Source organism: Rhinolophus sinicus, linkage group LG14 (assembly GCF_036562045.2).
Source record: "Rhinolophus sinicus isolate RSC01 linkage group LG14, ASM3656204v1, whole genome shotgun sequence".
Lineage (NCBI taxonomy): Eukaryota > Metazoa > Chordata > Mammalia > Chiroptera > Rhinolophidae > Rhinolophus > Rhinolophus sinicus.
In genome coordinates this window covers 42,622,407-42,647,641 of record NC_133763.1, presented here as the reverse complement: position 1 = coordinate 42,647,641, position 25,235 = coordinate 42,622,407, and the positions used below count along the sequence as shown (strand labels likewise).

Below are 25,235 nucleotides of genomic sequence, written 5' to 3'. Positions count from 1 at the left end.
TGGTGGCTTCAAATACCTCTCCATGATGATAACTATCAACTCTCCATCCCCAACCCCTGGCCTCTTTCCTGAACACCAGGCCAGCATTGCAGCCTGCCTAGTGGACCAGGGACAGGCCTGTCACAGCAGCCCCACACGCCCCCATGACTGCCAGACCTGCCCCTGCATGAGCATCATCCCCCAACACCAATGGGAGCTTACACATAACACAACACAAACGCAGCGCAACACAAACACGAACAGGTGTACATGACACACTGCTCCTCTGAGCCCCTTGCTTGGCCAAAGGCGCCACCTCCCTCTGCCTCTCCCATCTCACTGCCCACTGAATCCTATTCCCCACCCCCACCCCCATGATGATTCCTTGTTGGTGTTTTCGCTTTCCTGCTATCCTCACTGCTTCATCCTTTCTCCCTGTCATCTCTCAAGAGAAGCAACCTTCTCCTTACTAGTTTCCGGCCTCTGCTCTCGAGAACATCCATAAAACTAAGTTTTCATTACAAAGTTCGTTACAAATGGCATTACATTCCTAAGTTATCTTTCTAAAACCTAGTTGGGCCCTGTCGCTCTCCACACAAAATCCTTAATGGTTCCTTCTTGTCTCCAGGACAAAACAAATCAAACTCCTCAGCCTGACGTTCAAGGCCTTTTTTGCCAATGACCTGCCCTGTCTTACTGTGTCTTTCCATGCTGCTCACTCCAGTTTTACTGTATGACTCGGTGTTCCCGGGACAGGGGCTTCTGTGCTCTGTCCCTGCTGTCCCTTTTTCCTGGAACTCACTCATCCATTTAGGCATTTATTTCACAAATATGTATTGAGCAACCATGGCATTCTAGGCACTGGGAATACAGGAAAGAGCTAAATTCTGGGATTTGCAATTTAGTGGAAGGGGAATAAGGCAATAAATAAACATGCCTCTAGTAAATTGACAGGTAGCAATAAATGCTCTGACGAGAAATACAGCATGATAAAGTGCAGAGCGACGGGGATTGCTATTTGAAACAGGCTGTTCCGAGATCCTCTCTGGAAGACAGGAAGGAAGGAAGGAAGGAAGGAAGGAAGGAAGGAAGGAAGGAAGGAGGAGGCATGCAGATTTTCTGAACAGACAGCTCAGCTCTTGTCTCAACATCACTTTCAGGGTCTTTGGACATTCTCCTTAAAAACGCCTGTCAAACGCTCCATCTTTTATGAAAGGTTTCCTTTCCTTAGGCACTTTTGTACTTTCTTTCCCAGCTCAAGCCAATTCATTCTGCCTTGGGTTAGAGTCCATTGCTGACAACTCTGCTTTCCACTCCAGTGAAGGATCTACTGATGTAATTAATGGTGTTTGTTGAGCAGCTCCTGTCTGCCAAGCTCCTCCATGGTGCTTGGCTCGTGCCTGGTGTTAAGCTAGAGGGGCTGGCGAGTCACACAGACCGAAGTTCAGTTACTGCCTCTGGCATCTGGCTGCTGGCTACGCGCAGCTGGCAAGTAACTCAACCTCACCAAGCTTTGGGTTCTGTATTTGTAGAATGGGAGAATATACCCACCTCTGTTAGGTATTATCCTTATCTTATCTGCCTGGAGGGAAGAGTTTCCATTAGACCTTCATTTCCAGGTTCTACGGTGATTTTCTGAAGATCCATGCCGCCATCTTCTTTATGATCTCACTCTGGGGTCCCATCTTTCTTAGAGGAAGAACTTCTGCTTATTTTCTGAAATATCATGGACCTCAGAGACAGTGCAGCTGGAAGGGAGGGCAGTGTTTTTCAGTGCTTTGTAAAGTGTCTTCCGGCCCCCTCCACTGCTGCCCCCAGACCCCACCGAGCTGACCTGACAACACCATGATCTTGACCATGACCAGATGAACTCGGGGGGGTGGGGGGTGGGGGGCAACTGGCAGCTGCATCCTCTGCCCTCATCATCCCAGAAAGGGAGGCCTGGGGAGGGTCTGCAGACACACAGCTGCCTCTTCCACACACAGGGTATCCACGAATTAAGGAAGCCTTGGCTTAACCCAGTAGATTTGAAAGGCCAGAGTTCAGGGAAGAGAGGGAGTCTTTGGGGTGTGCAGGACCCTTACAAAACAGCTCTACCTATCCCAGAGACCCGTGGAGAGTCCTGCATCACATCCTTAAGCAGGTAGAAGCCCGAGAATTTTCCCTTTTTCTGAGTGGCTGGTACTTTTCCTCTCCCACCTAGTTTCAGCTTCCCTGAGCACCTCCCTGTACCCCCCTACATGGCCACTGGGTGGCATTGTTGGATGCTGTTGGAATTTCAGGTGAAAAGCAGGCAAGCCGTTTGGGCTCCGAGTGTGGGGGCGGAAAACATCCCTTCCATTCCCCTTCCACCCGCCTAGCCATCCCTCATGCCCCGAGGCCCTCGTCCATTCCTAGATTGTTTCACTTTTCCAGGTGCGTCTTGGCTCTGTAACATAAGAAAGTTGCCAAGATAGTGCCGTCTCCTCCATCTTCTATCTTCCCTTTCCTCTTTTTCAAAGCCAGTCAGAGGCTGAGTCATCCAGAACCCCAGATCTGAGTTCCCTGGACAAGGTCCCGCTGCCTCTCCAGACCAGGGCTCATTCCAGCCAAGAAACACAAATTTGTTATCTGGTATTTTTCTATCCAATCTTTCACTCACCTACTTCTATTTGCTTAGCATGCTGGGGAAGGACAAACCTACCGTAAGTGGTGTGTGTCCATCAGGCCTCTGCCTGTTCTGAAAGGTCCTCTTTGGGTCCCTTAGCCCATCAAATGTCCCATAATCTGTCGTTTCCCCCCCATGCCTAACTGATCCCTCTCCCTGCCGTTTTAGCCCATTTTTCTCTCTGTAGGCCTCAGCATGGAAGACTTCCTGCGTTCTCCTTGTAATGACCCTTCTTGGATTCAGAACATCGTTAAGATGCACTGAGTGTCAGGTTTGCACTGGTTTGAATTTTTTCAGGACTCATCTTTAAAGTGACTTGGCATCTTCAAAATTCCTTCCTCCCTTTTTAAACAGTGAGACATGACGGGGCAACTGCAGACTTGGGGATCAAAGAGGCCTGGGCTTGAATCCCAGCTCCGCCACTTCCTAGAGCAGGTCACATGACCTCTCTGAGCCTCCATGTCCTCTCAGTAAGATAGTTACAATAGGAGCCCTTTAGATACTAATGGTCTGGTTCGATAACCAGGGTGAAGCCGAAGAACTAGTCAGAAACAAGAAGGGGTCATATATATCATGTAGCCCAGCTTTCCCATTTTACAGATGTGGAAGTTGAGGCCCAAAGAGGGGAAGTAACTTACCCAAGGTCAAACACCCAAAGGTCACCTAGATCGTGGCAGAACTGGGGCTGGAACTGCCAGGCCAATGTTCTTTCCCTGGTGTCAAGTTGCTTCTCATTTGCTTGGTTCCCCTTCTCTATAGACCAAAGACAGTAAAGGGGAGAGGAGAAGGACAGGGGATTATAGTAACCATCGGGCCCAGACAAAGCAGCCACATGAGGTCACGTGAGTGGGGAGGAGCAGAGCCAGGACTCAACCCTAGACCTGTCGGAGTTCAGGTTTTAACCTAGTCCATCTGTTTTCAACCAGTTAGAGCCTTCAAAGCAGTTTACTTTGACGCCGGTATAGACCTCTAGGATGGGGACAGAGGGAGGGAAGGGGATAACCGATCGTGAAGGGCTTTGCAGGCCTTTTAGGACATGTAGGTCGTATCATAGCAATAGGGAGTCGATGAGGACCTCAAAGACAAGTGACGCTTTAGAAGGACCACTACAGCAACTGAGGGGAGAAGAGGTGAGGGAACAGCTGGTCTGAAAGCCGGGGACCGGGAAAGGTTGCAGCAGACCATGCTCTCTGGTGGCTTAAACCAGGGTAGCAGGGACAGGACAGGGAATCAGAGAGAAGCGGAACAGATGTCAAGGCCAAGTGAGGAACTGGATTTGTCGGATGTCAGGGGGACAAGAGCTGATAGTCTCCCAGGTTTCTCCTTTGGGCAGCAGGGTGAAAGGTGACATCTCTCCCAACAAGGGGGACGTGAGGGCGAAGCAGGCCTAGGAAGTGGGGCTGATGGGTCTGTGGCTCCAGGGAGAGACCTGGGCTGAAGACAGAGCACCCAGGGAGCAGCCTTGGCCCAGCACAGGCCCGAGGTGCTGGGTCGAGCAGCCTTTGCTCCAGTCTTTGATCTGACCCAGGCCAGCTGGCTTGTGGGACTGAGTTGGTTACGCCTGTGAACCAGTGGGGGCTCCATACAGATGGAGCCGGCTGAAGGGTTGGTGTAGAGCAGGAATTGTCCCTCTTACAGATGGGAGGAGGGGGCATTCAGAGCTGCCTCCACGCACATCCAGACCACCCTGGGAAACCTGAGTGAGCCACCAACACTTCAGGTGTTCCCAGGGATATGGCCTGGAACACAAAAGCTATGGATTGTCACAGCTCATCCTAAACCTCTCCCACTTCATTCCTAATAGAGAAGACATGGTGGCAACGCTGAGAGGATGACCTGCTGACAGCTGACACTTAGTGCTTTGGGACAGGCACCGTTCTAAGTGCTTTATATTCCAGCCATGCAACAACATTTATAGGCGAGGAACTGAGTCACAGAGCTAAAACATGGCAAGCCTGGAAGTAGGCCCTAGACCTGCTGGCATCAGTTGTACTTGAACCACACTATTCTGCCTTTGGGTGTTAATATCAGGGGTCTGATGGTGAGACACCCAGCACAGTGTCTAACACAGAGCAGCAGCTCCAAAATGGAAGGGAGGATCTCCCCTCTTTAGCCATTCCTTAAAATAGTCTTTTGTTTGGCCAAGATTCGCAGTAGAGTGGGATGAGAGTGTAGCAGCTAATTCAGGACAGGAGCCAAGGCCCACGCCTCTGCACAGGAGTTCCTTAGAGGTAGCTGGAGTTAATCTCAGAAGGCTTCTTGGAGGAGGCAGCCTTGAGGTAAGTAGGGGGCTGGAACGGCTGCTCATTCCATTTCCAGGGGACGTCCTCAGACATTAGTCACGATGCACACTGGCAGCGATGACAACCACAAGAACAGTGTACTCTTCCACGCTGACCAGGTTTTTGCTTCTCCAAGCACGTTCATACATTTTCTCCTCTCCGATCCTAACAAATGAGATTTTAATACATACAAACAATGAATGTTCGTTTCCTTTCTTCTTTCTTTCCTTCCCTCCTTCCTCTCTCTCTCCAAACATTGTGAAGCAAGGGGCAGGTAGGGGGCAATGCTATCTTTCCTATTTTACGAGTAAATTGCGGCACAAAAGGTCAAGTGAGAGACCTTGGGTCACATGGCCCTGCATGCTGAGGCAAAAACCCAGACTGCAACCCTGGTCAGATGCTCTGCCTTGTCCGCCCTGTGCCGGGGTGAGGGACGCTTGGCCCTGGGCCCTGCAGATGTGAGACACATCAGCTGAGCTGCTTCAGGAAGGGGCACAGGGAAGAACCTTGCACGACTGCCCCGACTCCCTTGGTGTGAATAGTTCATTACCACCAGCACCAACCCCCTTCTAAAACAGACCTCCCGTCAAGTTGGACAACCTCCCCAGATGTGTGGATAAGTCACTGCGAGCCCTGTTTGGCTGAACCCATGTTCCTCAGACCAGGAACTGAGCCCTGAGGCCTGACCCCCAGCAGTGGAAGCGGGCAGCGGAATGCCACGGTGATTTGTGGAGTCAGCCAGTCTTGAGTTCCATCCCAGCCTCGCCACTAAATTACCCTGGACAGCAACTTGTCCTCTTTGAGCTTCAATATCGTCAACTATAAGATGGAGATAATGGCATGCTTCCCACAGGGTGCTTGCAAGGATTAAATCAAAGGACTTGTGGAAAGCTGTCAGCCCAGTGCCTGGGCTTGTATTCCACACGTCCCTGCCCTGCTTCCTGTGGGCTAGAGGGCGCAGTGCTGCCACCGAGCAGGGGGCGAGTGGGTTGGTTGGGGGAGCAAGTATCAGCAGAGGTGGCAGTCATGCAAGAAAGGAGCGCTGGTCCTCTGGGAGTGACACCTGGGAAGGGAGCTCGTGTAGTTTTCTGTGTATATGAATTGTGGTGGGAAGAACTAAGAGACCCTCCCTCCTGCACCTGCGGTGCCTGGGTGGGGTGGGTGTAGGCGCACTCTCATAAACCCCTCTTTTCAATGACTGTCGTCACAGACCACAGGAACCAACAGATTCCATACGTGGGGCAGGTGCAGGTCACTCTGTGGCAGTCACCAGTCCTTCCCTCTGCTGAAGGCATGGCCCCCAATCAGGAGACGGACTAAAGGGGAAAGGAGTGGTTTTGGGGTTTGACATACCCCGGGGGGTTGGGGGGGAATCAAGGGGCTTTCCAGCTGTTCTTCTGTGGCCAAAAATAAGAAATGGTGACTGCTATAGGGCTGGAAAGCGAGTTAACCATGACTAAACACCTAGGTTAAGCTAGTTGGCTGACCACTCTTTATAACGTTTAATCCTTACCACCCTGGGAACTAGTTTTGCTATCCCACTCAACAAATTAGGAAACTGAGGCTCAGAGAGTTTAAATAACTCACCCAAGTTCACCCAGCTAGCAAGTGTCGGAGCTAGGAATTGGGTCTGTGTACGTTTCTCACATAGCACTGCCAAACCGAGAGACAGCTGTCTGGGGCAGGGGCCACACCCTATGCTCCTGAACAACTAGGTTTATTTCCTTCTCTCGTTAATTCCTTTTTGGTTGTTGCTCACACTTAGATCTGGCTTTAAAGGGGGGAGGCCAATCAGATGGAACGGAGGTCAGAAGAAGACCCCAAAGAGGGAAGTGAAATTGAAGGGCTACTCATTCTATGTGAGCAGTGGGGGCTATGTGTCCAGGAGTCTCAAAGACTTCATTCAAGTGATGGAGTCATCAGTTAGTGACTTTGGGCAGGTTGCTTCATCTCTCTCTCTGCCACAGGTTCCTTTTCCCTGAAATGGTACCGAGGTAGAAACGACTAGAACTGAGGACTAAACATCCCACAGGGCTAGAGGTGCTTAGCACAGTTTCTGACACATGGTAAGCACATGTCGCCAATTTGCATAATTATTAACTCTCCCTCAAGAGTTGTTCTTGTCTACGGCTTTTGTTTTAACAAAGGAGAACAAAGAACATATATAGACACAATCAAATGGGTAAGACTTTTGGGCTTTCATTGACCCGAGGGCCCACTGTGGCAAGAACAAGGAGGAACCATCCTGTGGCGCTGGGCAGGGAAGGCTTCCAGAAGGAGTGTGGAGCAGAATTTGGTGACAGAGGTGGGAAGGGCTGAGACCGCAGGGAGAGTGAGGGCTGGGCAAGCTTGGAAGCAGAGAGAATCGTACAATAAAACCCTGGTGATTGGGCAGGTTGAGAAACAGCCAAAAGCGAAGCTGGAGGTGGGGGGCTATGAGGCAAATTTCATAGGGAAACAGTAGAGAAACCATCATTTGTGTAGTTTCCACTGGGCGCTAAACTGTTTACATGAACAGTTTCACCCTTAAGACAGCCCACGAGATACCCTCATTTTGCAGATGAGGACACTGAGATTCAGAGACGTGAATTAATTTGCCTAGTAACTGTCAGGGTTCCAAAACACCCAGGTCATCCTTTGGTGGGACATTGACCACCCAGCTTCAAGGGGCCCTACCACACAGTCATCTGCCCTTCCAGGCCACCCTCTGCAGCTCTAGGTAGAGTCCCCGGATGAAAGGCCAGAATCTCACAGAGCTGGACCTTGTGGGTTCCCTCACAGCTACAGACCTAGAGAGAGGTTCTCTGAGAAAGAAGGACCCAGAAGGTGCCTTCCTGGGACTACAGCCTCTCTGCATTGCAGTCTAGGTTCAAGGAACTGGGGTTTGGAAGAGGAATTCTGACAGGGATCTGAAGAACAGAACTGGCAGGGGTTGGAGTGCTTGGGTGGGAGCCACCCAACCCTCTCAGATACCCTGTCTGAGCAGAGGGCAGGGTGGGCTTCCCACACACGTTGTTCCCAAAGCAGAGGGCATCTTAGGCCCACCCCAGGTGCTGTGAGCTGCACTCCCATTTTCAGAGTCCCGTGGGCCAGCTGGTTTTGTAAGGTCTGTGAGGGGGCCCGTTTGGTGAGTAGCTGGCCCTTCCCTAGGGCCACTGCAGGTTCCCCAGCCTTCCCTGCCCGGGCCCTGGGGGAGGGGTCCGGAGGACCGGCTCTGCAGTTCTGCGGGTCCCTGTGGCTCCTCCCGGTGGGGCAAACGCAGCAGCAAGTTTCTGCCACACCACGGCCCGCACCTGCTGCATTTCCGCGCCAAGCCAAAGCTGTGGATGGGAAAGAGGGAAGTGGGGAGGCAGGCCCGGGCGAGGGGGCGAGCCGGCGCACGGGGGCCAGCAGGGGGGTCTACAGATTCTGTCTGGCAACGTCATAATGATAGCAACACCTCTCCCTCGGGCCTGGGATAACTGCTATCGATTGTTTCCTCCTTGCCTACTTCATTATGTTGTCAGGAGCCCCTCCTGACCGCTCCGCAACTTCTGCGCCCTGCGTTCCGGCCCCGGCAGCACCCAGCTGAGCTCTCCGCGAGGTTCTGGTTAGTAAGCTGGGCTCTGCCAAAGAAGGGGGTGTTTTCCTGATGGGGTGGGGGCCGAGATCCGGGGACCCAACCAGGCGACCAGCGTGGCGGTGGCGGCTGGCGCGCGCCTCGCCGGCCCCGGCCCCGGTCGGCCCCTTTAATTCGAGTTCGCAGCCGGGCCAGGTGCGGCGCTGCGTGGCGCGGTGCGGCGCGGTGCGGCTGCGGGCGGCGGCCGGGCGCTCCGTACGCGCCGCCCGCGGGACTGCAGAGCCGGCTCCCGGCTGGCCGCCCGCACCCCGCCGCCGCTGCCGCCCGCCACCGCGGTAACGCCGGCGCTTGCGGTCACCCAGAAACATGGAGGCTCCGAGTGCCCATCGGGAAGGGTAAATCGGTATCGGGGCGTTGGGCTGCGCGTGCTGCTTCCCGGGTTTGGGCTGCGGCGCCCGGAGGGGCTGCGGGGTAGCAGACGGTGCAGCCTGCAGCGCGGCGGGCTCGGGCTGAGTCCCGGGCGGGCGAGCTTCGGCCGGACCGGAGCGGACGGGGGGTGGGGAGCTGGCGCCCTAAGGAAGAAGAGGGCACCAGATGGGCTCGGGGACCCTCCGGGCTGTGCGTGGCGCGGGGCGGAGGGCGCAGCGAGGAGCTGGCGGGTGATGGGAAGTGCAGCTGACAGCATAACCATGTCTGGTAAATTGCGCTGGTTGGTGGGACCCGTGTCACTTGGGACGGCTGGGCTGCAGGCTCTTCTCCGGCTCAGAATCAAAACAGCTTTGCGGCGGAGAAGGGCTTTTCCGCTTCCCTGGGGCCGCGGGCTGCCGTGGAGCCCCCGCGCTCAAGAGGAGCTGAGATCTGGGGTAGCCGCCGGCTCCCCACCCTCCAGAGTTCAGGCTCCAGTGTTTTCCAGTGGAGATGGAGCCTCGGCCGTCCCTCGGTCGGACCCCAGGGGCAAAAGAGCTGGGCTGCGCTCGGGCCTGCAGCGAGAGCCCCCCCGAACCGGGCAGGAGGGGGTTAAGGTAGCGCTGACTGCCGCGGCCAGCCGGTGGGTCTGGGCCGCCCGCGCAGAGCCGAACGCGAAGCACGCCGGGCGGAATCCCGGCCAGAGCCGGGAGCAGTGGGGAGAGGACCCAGACCCCTCCCCACCCCGGGGCCGGCAGGATGGAGCCGGCAGGGGGCCAGCTCGGATGCCTGCCTCATCCAGGCTCCCCTCTCGCTGCTGCCCAGCCGCCTGGCAGTCAAACTGGCTGAGCGGCCGTTCTGTGCTCCCTGCCGAGGAGATGGGGGGGATTTTTTCTTGGGAAGAAGTCGGTGGTCGAGCGCCTGCCCAGTTCAAATGCTACCCGCCCGATGGAGGCCTGCTGCCTAGGGATCCCCAAGGGAGAGTCAGTCCTGGGCCCCAGCCAGCCAGTTTTGTAGAGCGGGTCTTTTTGTGTGAGGAGTCTCCCTACATGAGCTCTGAAGGAGTATGCGTTGGTAGGGGTTGGGGGGACTCTTCTTCCTCCAGGACCTTGAGGAGGTCAGAGTTTGTAGTAGGCTCAGTCTGGGAAGCCCTTTCTTGCAAGATGCTGTGTCCTGACCTGGGGGCGGGAGGGCTTTGCTCAGAGTCTCTCCTGATGGCTGCTGAGGACCAACAGGGAGTCTGGCTCAGCCCAGAGAGGCCTCCGAGGAGACAGTCTCAGCCAAGCCTGAAGGCTGGCTCCCTGCGAGAAAACGCTTCCAGCTGATGGAAGCCTGCCCAGAGGAGGCTGGAGGGGGCTGAGGGTTAGTCTCTGATGTGACACCAGAATGGAAGGGGGCATGGAAGGGAAGCTGCCAGAGAGCTCCTAAATCTTGGCACCAGCTGCCCAAAAGCCCTGGTTCCACCTGGCTGCTGTTTTATCCAGGCAACCTCCTGAGGACAGCCAGGAGGACTCCAGCTTTTGCTGACCTTTGCATCTCATCTCCTTCCTTCCAAAGGCTCCAGACCCAAGCTCTGCCGTCCTCGAGTCCTGCATGCCCCTGACCGGGCACCCCACAGCCCCTCCAGCCTAGCTCAGCCCTGGGGCTCACCTCCAGGACCTGGAACCTGCCCTCCTGCCCAGAATGACTCACCGTTATTTCCAGCTCAAGCGTGAAGACATGATGGGGAGTCAGGCTGCCTATCTGTGTATCTAGGAGTCTGTCAGCATTTGATCACCTCTGCAAGGAAGAGAACTTCAGGTCCCTGCCTTGCCAGGTAACTCAGTCTATCATTTAATAACAGCCATGTGTAGAATCATTTCGGTGAGGGCAGTGAGGGACACCCAAGTCCAAGATTCACCACTGACAATACCTCCCAGGGTGCAGGTATCCGCAAGATATTAGTTCGGTACCCGGGGGAGGGCTCCCTTCCAGCTTCTGGTGTCGGGTATGCTCCATGAAGCCCGTGCAGTGCAGAGGGGCCTGGACTGCCACCGTCCTCCAATGCAGGGCATTCTCGGGCTTTCTTGAGAGATGGCCACCGACTTCCCTGTGAGCCCCAGCCAACTTACAAGGTGAAAGTAAGTTGTGCTTTCTGGTGGTGGTAGTAGTGGCCGTGTTTCTGAACGCTTGGCTGAGAGATGGGCGACTCAAACTGGCACCTCAGGCCGGGTTGCCAACACGGAATGGTCTCATGTCCTTACCTGCCTTGTCTTTCAGCCGAGCGAGGCTATCTGTCCGGCTCTCAGAGAGCCCTCGGGGCTCTCCCCCAGGAGCCCAGGCCCATGCTCCTGAGTTTCCTGGAGCCGTCAGCAGCATCCTGAGCTCCCTGCTGCCAGGCAGCTGGAAGGCGTAGCGTGAGGCACCTCTCCTAGTCCCAATTATGACAGTGGCCACCGGAGACCCAGCAGACGAGGCTGCTGCCCTCCCCGGGCACCCACAGGACACCTATGACCCAGAGGCTGACCACGAGTGCTGTGAGCGGGTGGTAATCAACATCTCGGGGCTGCGGTTCGAGACACAGCTAAAGACTTTAGCCCAGTTCCCAGAGACCCTCTTAGGGGACCCAAAGAAGCGGATGAGGTACTTTGACCCCCTTCGAAATGAGTACTTCTTTGATCGGAACCGCCCGAGCTTTGATGCCATTTTGTACTACTATCAGTCCGGAGGCCGGCTGAGGCGACCTGTGAACGTGCCCTTAGATATATTCTCTGAAGAAATTCGGTTTTACGAGCTCGGGGAAGAAGCGATGGAGATGTTTCGGGAAGACGAAGGCTATATCAAAGAGGAAGAGAGGCCTCTGCCCGAAAACGAGTTTCAGAGACAGGTGTGGCTTCTCTTCGAATACCCAGAGAGCTCAGGGCCGGCCCGGATCATCGCTATAGTGTCTGTCATGGTGATCTTGATCTCCATCGTCAGCTTCTGCCTGGAGACGTTGCCCATATTCCGGGACGAGAACGAAGACATGCATGGTGGCGGAGTGACCTTCCACACCTACTCCAACAGCACCATCGGGTACCAGCAGTCGACTTCCTTCACTGACCCTTTCTTCATTGTCGAGACCCTGTGCATCATCTGGTTCTCCTTCGAGTTCCTGGTGCGGTTCTTCGCCTGCCCCAGCAAAGCCGGCTTCTTCACCAACATCATGAATATCATCGACATCGTGGCCATCATCCCCTACTTCATCACCCTGGGCACCGAGCTGGCCGAGAAGCCAGAGGATGCCCAGCAGGGCCAGCAGGCCATGTCCTTGGCCATCCTCCGTGTCATCCGGTTGGTAAGAGTCTTTAGGATTTTCAAGTTGTCCAGACACTCCAAAGGTCTCCAGATCCTAGGTCAGACCCTCAAAGCCAGCATGAGGGAACTGGGCCTCCTGATATTCTTTCTCTTCATCGGGGTCATCCTTTTCTCTAGTGCTGTCTATTTCGCCGAGGCCGATGAACGAGATTCCCAGTTCCCCAGCATCCCGGATGCCTTCTGGTGGGCAGTCGTCTCCATGACAACTGTAGGCTACGGAGACATGGTTCCGACTACCATTGGGGGAAAGATCGTGGGTTCCCTATGTGCAATTGCAGGTGTGTTAACCATTGCCTTACCGGTGCCCGTCATAGTGTCCAATTTCAACTACTTCTACCACCGGGAGACAGAGGGAGAGGAGCAGGCCCAGTACTTGCAAGTGACAAGCTGCCCAAAGATCCCATCCTCCCCTGACCTAAAGAAAAGTAGAAGTGCCTCTACCATTAGTAAGTCTGATTACATGGAGATCCAGGAGGGGGTGAACAACAGTCACGAGGACTTTAGAGAGGAGAACTTGAAAACAGCCAACTGCACTTTGGCTAATACAAACTATGTGAATATTACCAAAATGTTAACCGATGTCTGATTGAAACTTATTAACATACAGCTCCCCGGAACTAATGCAGACATTGCATAATAGCCTGCATTGTAGTCAGTGTGTTCTACAGTGTGTTTCTGGTTCTGCATGGAAAGCAATAGTCGTGCAAGTGACTTTCGATCTTTTGATTTTTGATTTAGAACACAGAATACCTATCCATGGCTTTCATGCGAATCTTCATTACTGGCTTAGGGATTTCCAAAGATGGGAGTCACCTCTGGAGCCAGGATTTTGAGGCCACCTCGTAGCACATACATAACCCACCATATCAGTGCCACCTTTCCTTCCTAATTAAATGCACACAGCACCCCCACCACCACCACCACCACTCATCTGAGTCTACCTTCCTCTTCACAGAGGAAAAGCAAGGTGGCTTAGCTTGAAAATGCTGGTAATTATTCGAAAAGGTCATTCCCATTTTTGCATTGAAAAGAACACACCACCCTGTGTGTTGGAATTCCTTTCTGTGTCACAGGCTGGGGTTTGCATTCGAATTGTAGTTGCCAAGTAGCTGCTTGGGAGGCTTGTGTGTTTCATAACGGAAAATGCTGCATTTGGTTTTTTCTCTGCAGTGTCGATGTGAGGGAAGCCCGGGGGAGGGACAGTTAGTATGACCTAATGTGAGTTGTCAAGTTTCACATTTGCCCCCTTAGGCCTATGGGGAGAAGCTAACAAACCAAGGGACCTCTCAGCTTCAAATTTCACCATTTTTGCAGGCTTCGGGGTCACAAAAACACATCTGACTTCTTCGTTACACTGGAGTTTGCAGACGTCTGCTTTCCTAGTGCTGTGGTCCAGCTACAGTGACACTGCAGTGAAACCTTCCAGTGATGCAATAGAGCTGCATGGGTGTTTGTTGCATGAATCTCAATATTTAAAACAGGAGATAACCTATTTTCTTAGTAGCCTACACAGTATTCATATTTAGAGTATTAATAGCCTAGGAATGGCATTGAACTAAGGGTTTTTTTCCCCTACCTAAAGACAGAAGCCCTCAATCAGGAGAAAAAAAAAAATAGACTATTTGGAATGGGGACCCAAAACTTCTGGCCCTCCAGCCCACCCCATCCCTGTTCTTCCAAATGGGGGCACAGACCTCTGCAAATCCAGGAGAGTGAGCAGGGAAGGCAGCGTCTAAACACCTCACAATGACCATACGTTAGGAATTAACTGAGCCGTGGGTGTGACTGTACAGCTGACCAGGGCATCTGGTCCTGAGGAAGGCGGATCTGTGGATCCAGTGTATATAAATATATACCGGGTATGTCCTTCATGAGTTCCTCTACCTAGCTAGCTATGGGGGGGAAAAAATTGCATTTGAACCTTGTATAAGCTTATGCAATATTTTTGACACAGGGCAATTTATGCATGTGTTTGACTATGTGCACTATAGTGTATGTATATGTACACATATACATGCCTGTGTGTGTGTATGTTTATATGCACACTCACACTCACAAATATATTCATTTTCTGGAGTTCAGGTTCAGGCAAATCCACTGCTTGGTGGGTTGGTTGTCTAAGAGGCCTAATGGGTTCATTGAACTCATTGGAACCTCACTGGGCCTGGGTTTGCTGCCCTTGCCTCAGACACTCCAGTCTCTGTGGATTCTTAGACGTTAGAATTCTCTTTCTGCCCTCCATGTGCTGCGGCTTCAGTTTCCCATGGCTGAAGCTTGTCTTACTGAGTGCCCACGGGCCCATGGCCCTCACGGCTCCAGCTGTCCTGGGCCAGCCCCCTCCCAGGCCTCTTCTCTACGGTCTCTCATGTGAACCATCTCCATTTTCATCTTTCCCCACCCATTCGGTTTTTACTGTCATTTAGCTATGCATCAGTCATTTTCGTGAACCTTTCCCTAAAGGGCCAGAGCAGATCGTCTGCTTTGAAACCAAGGACACCAAGGAAGAAGGCTTCTGGGGACCCAATTCCACAGGTCTGGACGTAAAGGGAGCCTCTTCTATGTGGAAACTTCTAAAGTCCAGGACCAAAGGGTGGAATCCCTAGGCGATCCACAGGCATCATTTTGATTGACAAGCTCAAACTCTCTCCCCATTAAACTGGCCACCAGAGCTGCTTCAACAAACCAAAGGATGGGTAGCGAATTGGTCCCCACCCCCAAAACAGGTTGAGAGTAAATGAGCACTTTCACAGCCTACAGGTAGAGTGCAGGCTCACCGTGCAATGGGGTGAGGTGGGGAGGCGTTGCCTCACAGCCTGGGCTGTTTTGCCTTCCAACATAATAGCTGAAATTTCCCAAACCCAGTGAGTTGGGTGGGGGGGCTGCCCAATCGTGACTCCAGCCCTAGCCTCACTGTTGGCTGTTTAGCACCTACAGTTACCTTGGGGGTGGGGCACCAGCTAAGGGTGCTAGGCCCAGGGTGCTCGTTAGTTCCTGTTTACCCACATCCCCAGGTGTCTGCAGGGATCCCAGGCCCAGCAAGAAGTCTGTGCTCCTCTTCCTCTCCTTCACGGGAGGTGGTGCTGAATTTCCATGACATGGGGTGGGAGGGACCTAGACCTTGGAAAAAGAGATGGTAAAACCACCCATACCTAAGGCCTAGGTCAGGGGGTACATCTTTTATCCCTGTGTCCTTGACCTGGGACCATAAAATGTTCACACACAGGCACACATGCATGCACAACCACCACAAAAGAGATAGATACACTGTTATGATACACAAAGTCAAAACGTGCAGCATACACGCAAAATGCACAGAGACCAAATTAACCAAAAGGGCATACACAGAAGATACATGGTGATACCCATATTCAAAATACACACGCACATCCAGCACAGACATAGAGTGTGCTTAATGTAGGGCACACACAAAAGACCTACACACACCATGTATATAGATACAACCTGTGACTCAAATGCAAAATACATAAAATTACATGAACACAAGGAGTCTGCATACAAAATATACGAAGGCTACTTTGCGATTGTTTCTGCACACAAAATACAAACAACTCAGTTTATACACACTTACTCGTACAAAGCACACAAGATACAGCACACACATGCAAGAACATACGCACACAATACATACGAAATGTGCACATACTCAGATGCATTGCTCTACCCCCAGAGCTATAAATTAATAGGCATAAACAAAAGATCAGATTTAATCACCGCTCCCTAGCTTGTATCTATACCCCTCAGTCTCCTCAAGAAGCCTTTTCCTCTAGTCTCTTCTCTCCCTCTCATTCCAGATTTCACAGAAGTAACCTCCAAGGGTTAAAGCGGAAGGATGGGCTACCATTGTCAAGCAGATCTCTAATTAAGACTGGAAACCTCCTAGGGGTTTCTGCCTATTCACCTTCCTCCCACGAGAAACCTGGGTGCAGAGCGTGGAAGGACCCGGGACAGCTGGCGGGTTATTAGTACACACCTGGCCATGCCCTTTCCTTCAGAGCCAGTCCACACAGAGAACCCCATAGCCCAGGCTCTCCTGTTCCCAACCCCTGGGATCTCTGTATTCAGACCCATTCATTCTGTTCAAAGCAGTGATGACTCAACGCTGCGAGAATCAGAACCGAAGTGAGGATGCCCCCAACATTCTCTCAGTCCACAGACCTTACTGTCCCTTCATCCCCAGTGGGTCTGAACGTGGAGACCGCATATAGATTTATCTCAAAATGAGCCACTTTACTTGCTTGTGGCATCTTATTTGCTCGTGGGCATGAGCCCAACAGGGTCAACTGCCGAGTCCCCTTTATGGGTGTTCAATGCCAGGCATGCTCCTGCCCCTCTCTGGGGCTCCATCTGGATGCCCCATCTCCCATCCAATTGCTGCGCCTTGAGGAAACACACACCAATTCAGCTTAAGCAAAACAAGACCGAGGGCCTGAACCTCATGCTACACAAGCAAATAACAATTTTTGAAGGGCCTGATTTGTAGCCTATATTCTAAGGCCCGATTTAAATGCTTTGTAAGATTACCCATCGTTTTGGCTTATCTACAGAGCAGCTTCTTCCGCTAGAAGGACTAGCTGAGAGCTACGTACGTTTTGGCAAAGGCTTCCCCTCACGTCAAGTTGGGGGTTCAAGTCTGGTGTCAGATCAGGCATCGCGGTCTCTACTCCTGCGGCCATCCCGGGTGTGTCCCATGCTTCCCTCCTAATGACGGTCACAGCTCCTGACCTCCATGGAGGAAGCAACATTAGGGAATGGACAGGTGGGTCCAAATTCACACATTTAGTGCAACGTGCTGGCCTTTCAAGCTTTTCCAAGTCAAGATAGCGATTTTCCCTTTGGTTTCAGCAGGTGCCTCTGTGTGCTCAAGCTTTCAAGGAAGTTGGAGTCTTCAGGGGGCTGAAGAGAAAGGTCCAGGAAAGATGGGGAGGTTGTCAGGAAGAGAGGGTACCTGAGCTGGTCAAATTTCAGAGTAAACTTTTCAGGAGCCTAAATTTAAGTAAGGACATAATTAAGGCTCCGTGCTTCCTGAAGCTTCTTCCTCTCTGCATCCTTCTGTCCCTCTCAACTGGGCCTCTGAGGATGGAGTCGGCATCTCACCAGCAGGTGAGCCTTTTAAAAGGTGTCCCACGGGAGTGTGCCTCCAGACCCCATTGGCCTGGTGTGGAAAGGGCTCCCATGAAAGCTTTGTTGGCCTGGGCCCCCAGCCTGGGTGCTCACGTGTCTGCCCCAAGTGGGGAGGGCTGTAGGACTCGCTTGTCTTACCTGCTCTTTCTGGATCTCTCGCTCCATTGTCGTGAGGTCTGTGGCCAACTGACTTCCTCATGGGCAGCCCTAAAATATCAGTGCCAACCCCTGTTGAGAAAGGGCAGTGCCCTGTGAAGATTCTTGGACTGAAGATTCAGCGCTACCCACAGTAGTAGAGAAGAGAGGTGGAGTCTGACTTTCCCCATAGGACAGTTTGCAAATTGCTTGTGAAGGTGGCACCACACCCACCATGGCAGACAGGAGGAGCACAGTGTTTTGAATTGTTGACCCAGGAGTGGGAGTTGGGAGCCCTGCTCCAGTTCCAGCCTCCCTGGGGCCCAGTGCCATGAGCCTTCATCTGGGTGATGGCTGCCTGGTCGGACAGGGCTGGTCCACATAGGCTGTCATGTGGAGGGTGCTCCTTGGGGACACAATGGAGATTCCCCCCAGCCACAGCAGGGTCCATTGCCAGGTTTGAACCCATGACCTTAACCTTACTAACATCATTAGACATCTGAGCCAACTGGCAGGGTGCCGGATGCAGGAAGGTGTCTCAATGGCTGTTGAGACCATCATCTATATCCTCAGACTTGGCCTTTGTTGAGAGACCAGCCCTGTTCCCCCATCAAAGCAGGAAGCAGGGACAGGTGGAGGTGGTCAATCCCCTACCAGCTGAGATGGGTCTCTCCCTGAACCTAATCTCATTCACTTTTCCCTTCTTTTTGCTTTCCTTCCCACCAAAGCTCAGCTCCATCTCTCATAGTTTGTGTTTAAATATTTTTAAAGAGGAAAAGTGCAATAAAATAAATAGTGACTGTTTTCTTTAGCAATAGCTATTTCAAAATCTTGTTCTCAGGACCGAAAAGTGATAGTACCTGGATTATCAGATAATGCCCTTGGTTTCTGGGCATTGTTAGTTCACTGTCTCCGTAGTTCCCTCTTCTTCCCCCGAGTTCATGTGACTCCTGTCCTGAGGCCCTGGTCCTCCTTCTGGAATGTAAACGTATGCAGAGGTGCAATGTATGCACAAAGAAGGTCCGTGAGGAGGCTTTCTTTGTCACTCTGTCGCTTTCCCGTGTGTCTCTCTCTGTTTGTAAGTGCATCTCTGTCCCTCTCTCCGTCCTGCCTCCCCTTTCTGTCTGCTCTCCCACAGCATTCTCACAACCTCTAGGCACTGAAACCCTGAGTTTGAGTGACCTCACGCACCAGCCCATCTCATTGACTTTCATTCAATCAGGCCGGGTGTAATGGAAGCCTGCAGGAAAGCGCTTACCAATAGATAAGAATAAAGCATCCTGAGCCATTACAGTAGATCATTTCCATGCACTAAAAGCCATTACTTGATCTATTTGTTTCCTTTCCTCCCCAGGGACATGGATGCTGGGGGAATGCAGCCTGGAGGGCTGCACCTGGGATGGGTAACGTGGGCAGATTTGGGGAGTTGCCCTCTGGCTGCCCTTCAAAATAGGCTGACTTGCTGAACCAAAGGGGCTCCATGACAACTATGGAGGGAAACAAGGGATTGTGGGTAGAGGTCTACAGGGATAGAAATTTGGGTGGTTAACCATGACATTAGCGACAGAAAGACCCCACCACCCAGTACGGTGTGCAGTTGCACAAATATATGCGCACATAACCAGGGGGTTCAGAAGAGTCCCCTTTCCTGAAAAAAAAAAAAATATCTGTGAGGTTAAATATTCAGACTGGACAATCAGGGAGGTTGGCAACCCCGGGATCCCATTCCAATGCTTTTCAGTCTACCTTGCTCTGTATACGTATGTACAGCCACACCTCAGTTAACTGGTGGGGAGATGCTCAGGGAGGGGAACGTCCTGTTTGCTTTATAGTTCTGATTATTTGAGTGGGAATGGGAAACATGTTTTGGTTCAACCTTTGTTATTGAAAAAAAAAAAAAAGACATTTCCTAAGTAGGTTAGTATAAACTTGCCTGCCTTAGTAAGTCAAGTGTTTGCAGATGACAGAAGGCCTTGCATTGCTCAGGGTTGCCATTCTGAGCCTCAGGATTCACTGTCCAGAAGTGTAAACGGAGAAGACCAAAGAGATAGGCTGAATGTATGCTGGCTGCCAGACCCCAGGAAGCTGGCCATCTGGGCACATCTGGCTCATCAGATAATGCCCTTGCTGGCATTTGCCTCTTTGTACTGAAAGTATAGTAAGAAAACATAATTCGCGTTCATCGAGGTTTTGGTTCATTGGTCCTGAGTTAGCAGAGGTTTTTCATATATACATATGTCTGTGTAAATAGATGTATAGTATATGTATATATGTATACCACTGTTTCAAAAATTAGACAACTATACAGTGACTGATCCCCTAAATTTGGCAATCCAGGAAATAAACTGAATGTGTTTGAATTTTCAAAATGACCTTCCTTTGCATTCTTACCACCTCTCCAGTTCAGCTCTTTGCCTTCGATGTAGGGACCTCTCTAGGAGATGGTTCTTTCATAACAAAAGATGAAGTTCCAGGATCTTTCCCTTCCCTCCCCGGTGGCTGCCTGACTCAGGGATAAAAGGGAAGTCTGATCTAAGGGCGAGGTGCTTAACCCTTAATTCTGTCTGCTCTGGTGGGCTGTAACCTCATCACTGGGGACCAGGAAAGTTATTCCAAACTTTATAGCTCTGGGGGCGTGGAAAGCTGGAAGGACCTGGCAAAGGACTGATCTGTTTAGCTTTCTCTTTGTCGTTCTGTTTTGTTTTGTTTTGGGTGGTGCCCTAGGCTTGAATTCTGTGAGATCCGAAAGTACCGTTTGTTTTCTAACGCCTGTGTCTGCGCCACGGAAGGGGAGAGTGCGGCGACCGGTGAAACTAACAAACCCATCTTGTTGTTGATTCTGACCAAATGTAGGTTGTGGATGTGGGCAGTAGAGCAGCTCTAATTTAGTTGCCTCTTTGGAGAAACAGCTGGGTCTGAGTGGAATCACACTCTCCTCCATTTTGCCGGGCAGCGTCTTAGACCCATGGGAGGTCGTTTCAAGCTCACTTCCTGCTCGCTGTGTACCGGGACAGGGGTGGGAGGGATTCCTCACTGGTATCTGGGGCGATGGAGGTCGTGCCGGGGGTCTGCCATCTCAAACGCCCCCGCAGCCCTCCAATCCAGCCAAGCTGGTAGTGGTCAGATAGGAGAAGCCCATTCATCAGCCTGAGCACGACCAGCTGGTGAACTGGGGCAGTTGGAGCAGCCTGTCTGGATGGCTACTTCTACGCTATATGAACCTCGGCGTAAAAACAGATATGACTTTCTCTGCTCCCCTGCACTCCTAAAATAGTCAGATATATTCCAGATGAGTTTGCAGCTGAGAAGTCCTGCATCATTCCACTGATGGATGCACAAGGCAGGTGTGATTACATAACAGTGTGGATGGCTGCTGCAACAGCCACATATGGGGGGGGGGGGCAGGCAGTGTAGACTTGGCTGTGTGCTAGGACCTTAGGTAGCTACCCAAAGGACTCAGTCCTGTGTCTCTTCTCGGCCCTCATGACAGGCCTCTAAGCCCTGCTTCTCCTGGAAAACAATTCCCTAGACACTGACTGCCTTATTTGTCTGAGCGCATAAACGCTCTGGGCTGCAAGAGAAAGCAAGGGGAAAAGCTAGGAGGAAGAGACTAGATAGGGGCTGACTTCGCTACCAAACAATTGCCATGTCAACTCGTGACATGACTGCCTTTTTAGTTTGTGAAATGCAGGCCAAGGACAGTGACCTGCCAGGTAGGGCTGGGACAGAGCAAGCAGCCACGGGCTAAGAGGGGGGAGACAGAAGCAGGAAGAGCGGCCTTGCTGGCTCCGGTGAGCGTGAGCATCCGCTTCGGAGGGTCTGAGTGTGCTCTGTGCTTGCCCCACTTCTGCCTTCACGTGGGATCCAGCGACCCAGTTTCCTTTTGTTGTCGTGCTTGGATGATTCCTTCATTTGGAGGGCCCCAGGAAGCTGGAAAGCCCCATGATTGAGCTCCAGCCTGCTGAGCAAACAGTGCCCCAGCCAAACTGGCCTCGGCCTGGGGTTCTGCATCCCTGCACCCCTTTTCTCCACCAAGGGCAATCTTGGAATAGTCGGTGCCAGCAATTAAGGAGGATTGTCTAGTTTCCACCAGGGACCCAACTGTAAGGCTCATGAGTGCAGGATGCTATTTCCTTTTGTAGACCTGTGTACTTATGTGCTTATAGAGGCTGTCTCTGGAGGTTTTATATATTATGCACACACATATATATATGAAATGTGGAAATGGCCGCTCATGTAGGCTCATGCAGCACAGACTCTAATTAGGGTTGCACTGGCTTCCCTGCCTCTCATCTATGACTCCTCAGCTGCCCTCCTGTGTCCTGTCTCTAATAATTGCTGAAAACTCAAAGAGCACAGGCAGATAAATAAACCTCCTTGGGATCAATAGACGAAGGAACTCCAAAGCTAATGATAAAGCTTCCTAAGGATGATGTGGAAAGGGAACGGGGGTCTCCATGGTGATAAGAGGCTGGGGACCAATGGGAGCGGAAGGCGGAGCAGGACTTGTGGGAAGACTCATGGGAGTTGGGAGTCATTTAACTCTTTGTTTGCTTCATGAAAATTTAGACACCAGCTGTAACTGCATTGCACAGGATGTATAGATATTATCATTCTTGCTGACATATTCCGGAAGCTTTCAGCCCCACCAACACTGCCCCGCCCAGGACTTCTGCAGCTGAGAGTTCCCGTGTCAGTAGGGTCTGATATTTGTACATAGGTTATACATATATGTGTACATACGTGCCTCAATGAACATTGCCTGTCCACCTGATCATGGGTGTACATAGGCTTCATAAAGCTCCGCAGTCTTTTGTAAATATCAACACAAGTACATAAGTGTATAAATATATATTACTGAGGATTTATTTTAACATCATTCTGTGTGAAATGAAAAACAATAAAATAAAATTTTTGACAGACACCGAGCATCTCCACCTTTCTCCTTTGACTGGAGTTCCGTCCGGCACGTGCGTCTGTGACTGCCTCATGCCACTCCCATTTCTGCAGCGGTGAGGGCTCAGCCTCTCCTGGGCGCATCAGGGAGCGTCCTGGCCACGTGCCCCTGTGCTCTTCCTGAGCCCAGTACACATGAAGCAGAGGATGTGGACGGGAGGGTGGGGGGCAGACTGCAATCCCCTCCCTCATTGTATCAGTGCTTCTTGCGTCTTCTACGGAGCCAGGGGGTGGGTGGGGAAGGGAGACCTGGTGTGGAGACCAAAGGCAGGCAGACCTCTGGAAGGCACTGAACTCCAGCTGTACCCACATTTGCAGGCCCTGTTCTCAACCCCACCCTGACTTCTGCCCATTCCTGCTGGTGCCCTGGGGTCTGGAGCAACCACACTAGCAACTCTCAAGTGAGGGGCCCATCTCCCTTTGCCTCCCCAGGAAGAGGGACCTGGTTCCCAGCTACACAGTGGTGCAGTGGCACCTCCTTGGAGAAAATTCTCTCTCTCTCACACACACACACACACACACACACACACACACACCTGAGGCATTTCTGTCTGATTTCCTCTGAGGGCTAATTTACTCCACAGCTGGATTCCCCAGCATTCAGAGGCTCAGAAGTGGCCATGGTGCGGGGTATGACAACAGAGAATCCTTGCCCTCAGCCAAGAGCAACCACATGCCACCCCCAAATCTCTCATTAATGATCTCCAGTTATACCCCTTCATGTCCGCCATACTCTGCCCCTGGGAAATTGGACCGACTGAAGCAGCTGGTCTTCCCGCCCTCCCGCTCCCCTGTCTCACCTTCAGAAGGATCTGTTCTCGGCAGCAGCTACTGACGTGACAAGGGAGAGGGGGATAAAGAGAAGAGAACCATTTGGGATAGCTGCTCCTGCACGCACCTTGCACAGTGGGCCTTTCCTCCAGCATGAAGTGGAAACCGTGAAGCACCCAAGAGAGCTCTAGACTTCTGCAGAACAGCGCAGGGGAGCCAGCTAGTGGGGTGGGGCTCCAGAAAAATGGGAAACAATCATGTTCCCAAGGCCAGGACACGCCCGCTGGTTTCCCCTGCCTCTGGAGCTGAGGAATGGGAGCTGGGGAGAGTTTTGTCTGTCCCTGACTGTCTAGCTTTTGTTAGGTAAATACATCAACGGGGAAAAATGAAAGGGAGTGGGGATGTGTGGAAACTACAACATCAAGGTCCCCATTCTTCGCTCCACTTTGGGGTGGCGGGGAGCTCAGTTAGTTCAAGTGTAGGCCACTTGAGTACACTGGACCTCTCTCTGCCTGGCCTGGGACACCTGCCCTGTGGACTCTCCACTACAAAGTCTGGACCCTGGGCTTTGCTTAGCCAGTTCCTCCCAGTGAGGAGAGGTGCTTGATGGGGTGGGGGAGGCGGCTTGAGGGGGAGAGCCCACCTTGCCCTGGGGCCACTGTGGTGAGAGGAACGAAGCTGGATTGGAACAACTGAGAAAGAAAATTGACCGTAGACAATCCCAGCTTCATCACTCACCAGCTCTGTGACCCTGGGCATACTGTTTCATTTCCTTTGGGCCTCAGGTGTCTCATCTCTATGAACGGGATCACAATTCCTCCTTTATCTTGTGAAGATTAAATGAATGCCTGGCACATAGTGGGAGCCCAGTAAAAGCAGTGATTGCATTCTCTCTCTTGGGTTCCTATGGCCAGAAGATCCACGTAGGCCACGATACTCAGAAATCTGAGGTGTTAAAGTTGAACGATTTTCAACCTTGTCTGGTTCAGGGGGTCCCAATCTGGTACAAAAATTGACCTCAGAGGGTCTAGAAAATTTCTGGAATTATGCATGACATGTTGTAATATGGTCATTTTTCCATGGAGAGTGTTCCCAACTGTCCATGGCCCCACATGTTAAAACTATTGGTCAAATGTAGCCTCCTCACCTTCTCCCCAATGTCCAGTAAGGAAGAGTGATTGTCCCAGAGTCATTGTCATTTGTTCAAAAAACTACTACCTATTCAAAAAATAGTTTTGCACTGAGTGTTTAGGATACTCTGCCCTTGTGGGTCTTCCAGGGGAAGACGAAAAGTCACCCAGCAGTCGCTTAGTGGCCGACACAGAACTAAACTTGATTCTGCTCTCAGGACATCCCATTAACCTGTCCCCTGTGCAGCAGCCGGGCCCGGGCCTCAGGCCTTGGGATCTAGACCGGAAGTGTCCCCAGGCTGGTTTAGCACAGCAGTAGGGAAAGGACCACAGATTTTGATAGGAAATTAGTGCTATTTAAATGATATGCTAATGAGGCAAGTCTGCCTCTCCTTGACCCTAGGACTGGGGCATTTTTTAATGTAACTGTCAGCTCTGATTATCCTCTCCCTTTTGTTCCCTTAGGTCATCCCCTCAGGCCCGTCCCTCACCCAGGTCAGTAAACAACCCACCTGCAAATCATTGGCTTATCAAGGAAAGATCAAGGCTCTTTGGCCTGGTACCTGTTCAACCTGAACACTAGCCTGGGCACCATGCTTAATGGTTTGCAGTGAAGTTCAGAGGAAAAATCTCCCACCTGCGTGGCTTTCTGTAACAAGGAAAATCTGCTTCTCCCCAGGTCTGTTCCGATGGGAGATTTACACTCTTTTCACTGGTTATTTGGGAAGCCACCGACAACCCTGTGAGACGTAAGACCACAGCTGTGCTGTTCTGGTGGCTTGTGGTGCCTTGTCTCTCCCAGCCTAAACCAGGCATCTCTGTCTTGCTAATAATCTCTGAATCCCCAGCATCTGACATAGTGCCAAGGCACAATCACTATCCACTGAGTGAAT

The 25,235-nt window shown here is 51.9% G+C and overlaps 1 protein-coding gene and 1 long non-coding RNA gene across 6 annotated transcripts; one reads left to right on the top strand and one right to left on the bottom strand.

Moving 5' to 3' along the window:
• Positions 1 to 784: 784 nt before the first annotated feature.
• LOC141568610 (uncharacterized) lies at positions 785 to 5,068 on the bottom strand. Its single transcript, XR_012491780.1, has 2 exons — positions 3,265 to 5,068; positions 785 to 1,727 (listed from the first exon to the last, which is right to left on the bottom strand). It is a non-coding gene; the product is annotated as an uncharacterized LOC141568610 (long non-coding RNA).
• Positions 5,069 to 8,277: 3,209 nt separating this feature from the next.
• On the top strand, positions 8,278 to 13,836 carry KCNA2 (potassium voltage-gated channel subfamily A member 2). Of its 5 annotated transcripts, none has more exons than XM_019730466.2 (3): positions 8,278 to 8,497; positions 10,430 to 10,688; positions 11,132 to 13,836. In XM_019730466.2, the coding sequence occupies exon 3, from the start codon at positions 11,295 to 11,297 to the stop codon at positions 12,792 to 12,794; it is 1,500 nt and encodes a 499-aa protein (XP_019586025.1). In that variant the 5' UTR covers positions 8,278 to 8,497; positions 10,430 to 10,688; positions 11,132 to 11,294; the 3' UTR covers positions 12,795 to 13,836. The 5 variants fall into 5 exon arrangements, with proteins under 5 accessions (XP_019586025.1, XP_074175244.1, XP_019586027.1 ...); XM_074319143.1 differs by lacking the exon at positions 8,278 to 8,497 and adding an exon at positions 8,569 to 8,862; XM_019730468.2 differs by lacking the exon at positions 8,278 to 8,497 and adding an exon at positions 9,102 to 9,163.
• Positions 13,837 to 25,235: the final 11,399 nt, after the last annotated feature.

What these genes read in the sequence shown, in the direction of transcription:
- KCNA2 (XM_019730466.2), top strand. Translation starts at nt 11,295, where the DNA reads ATGACAGTGGCCACCGGAGACCCAGCAGACGAGGCTGCTGCCCTCCCC.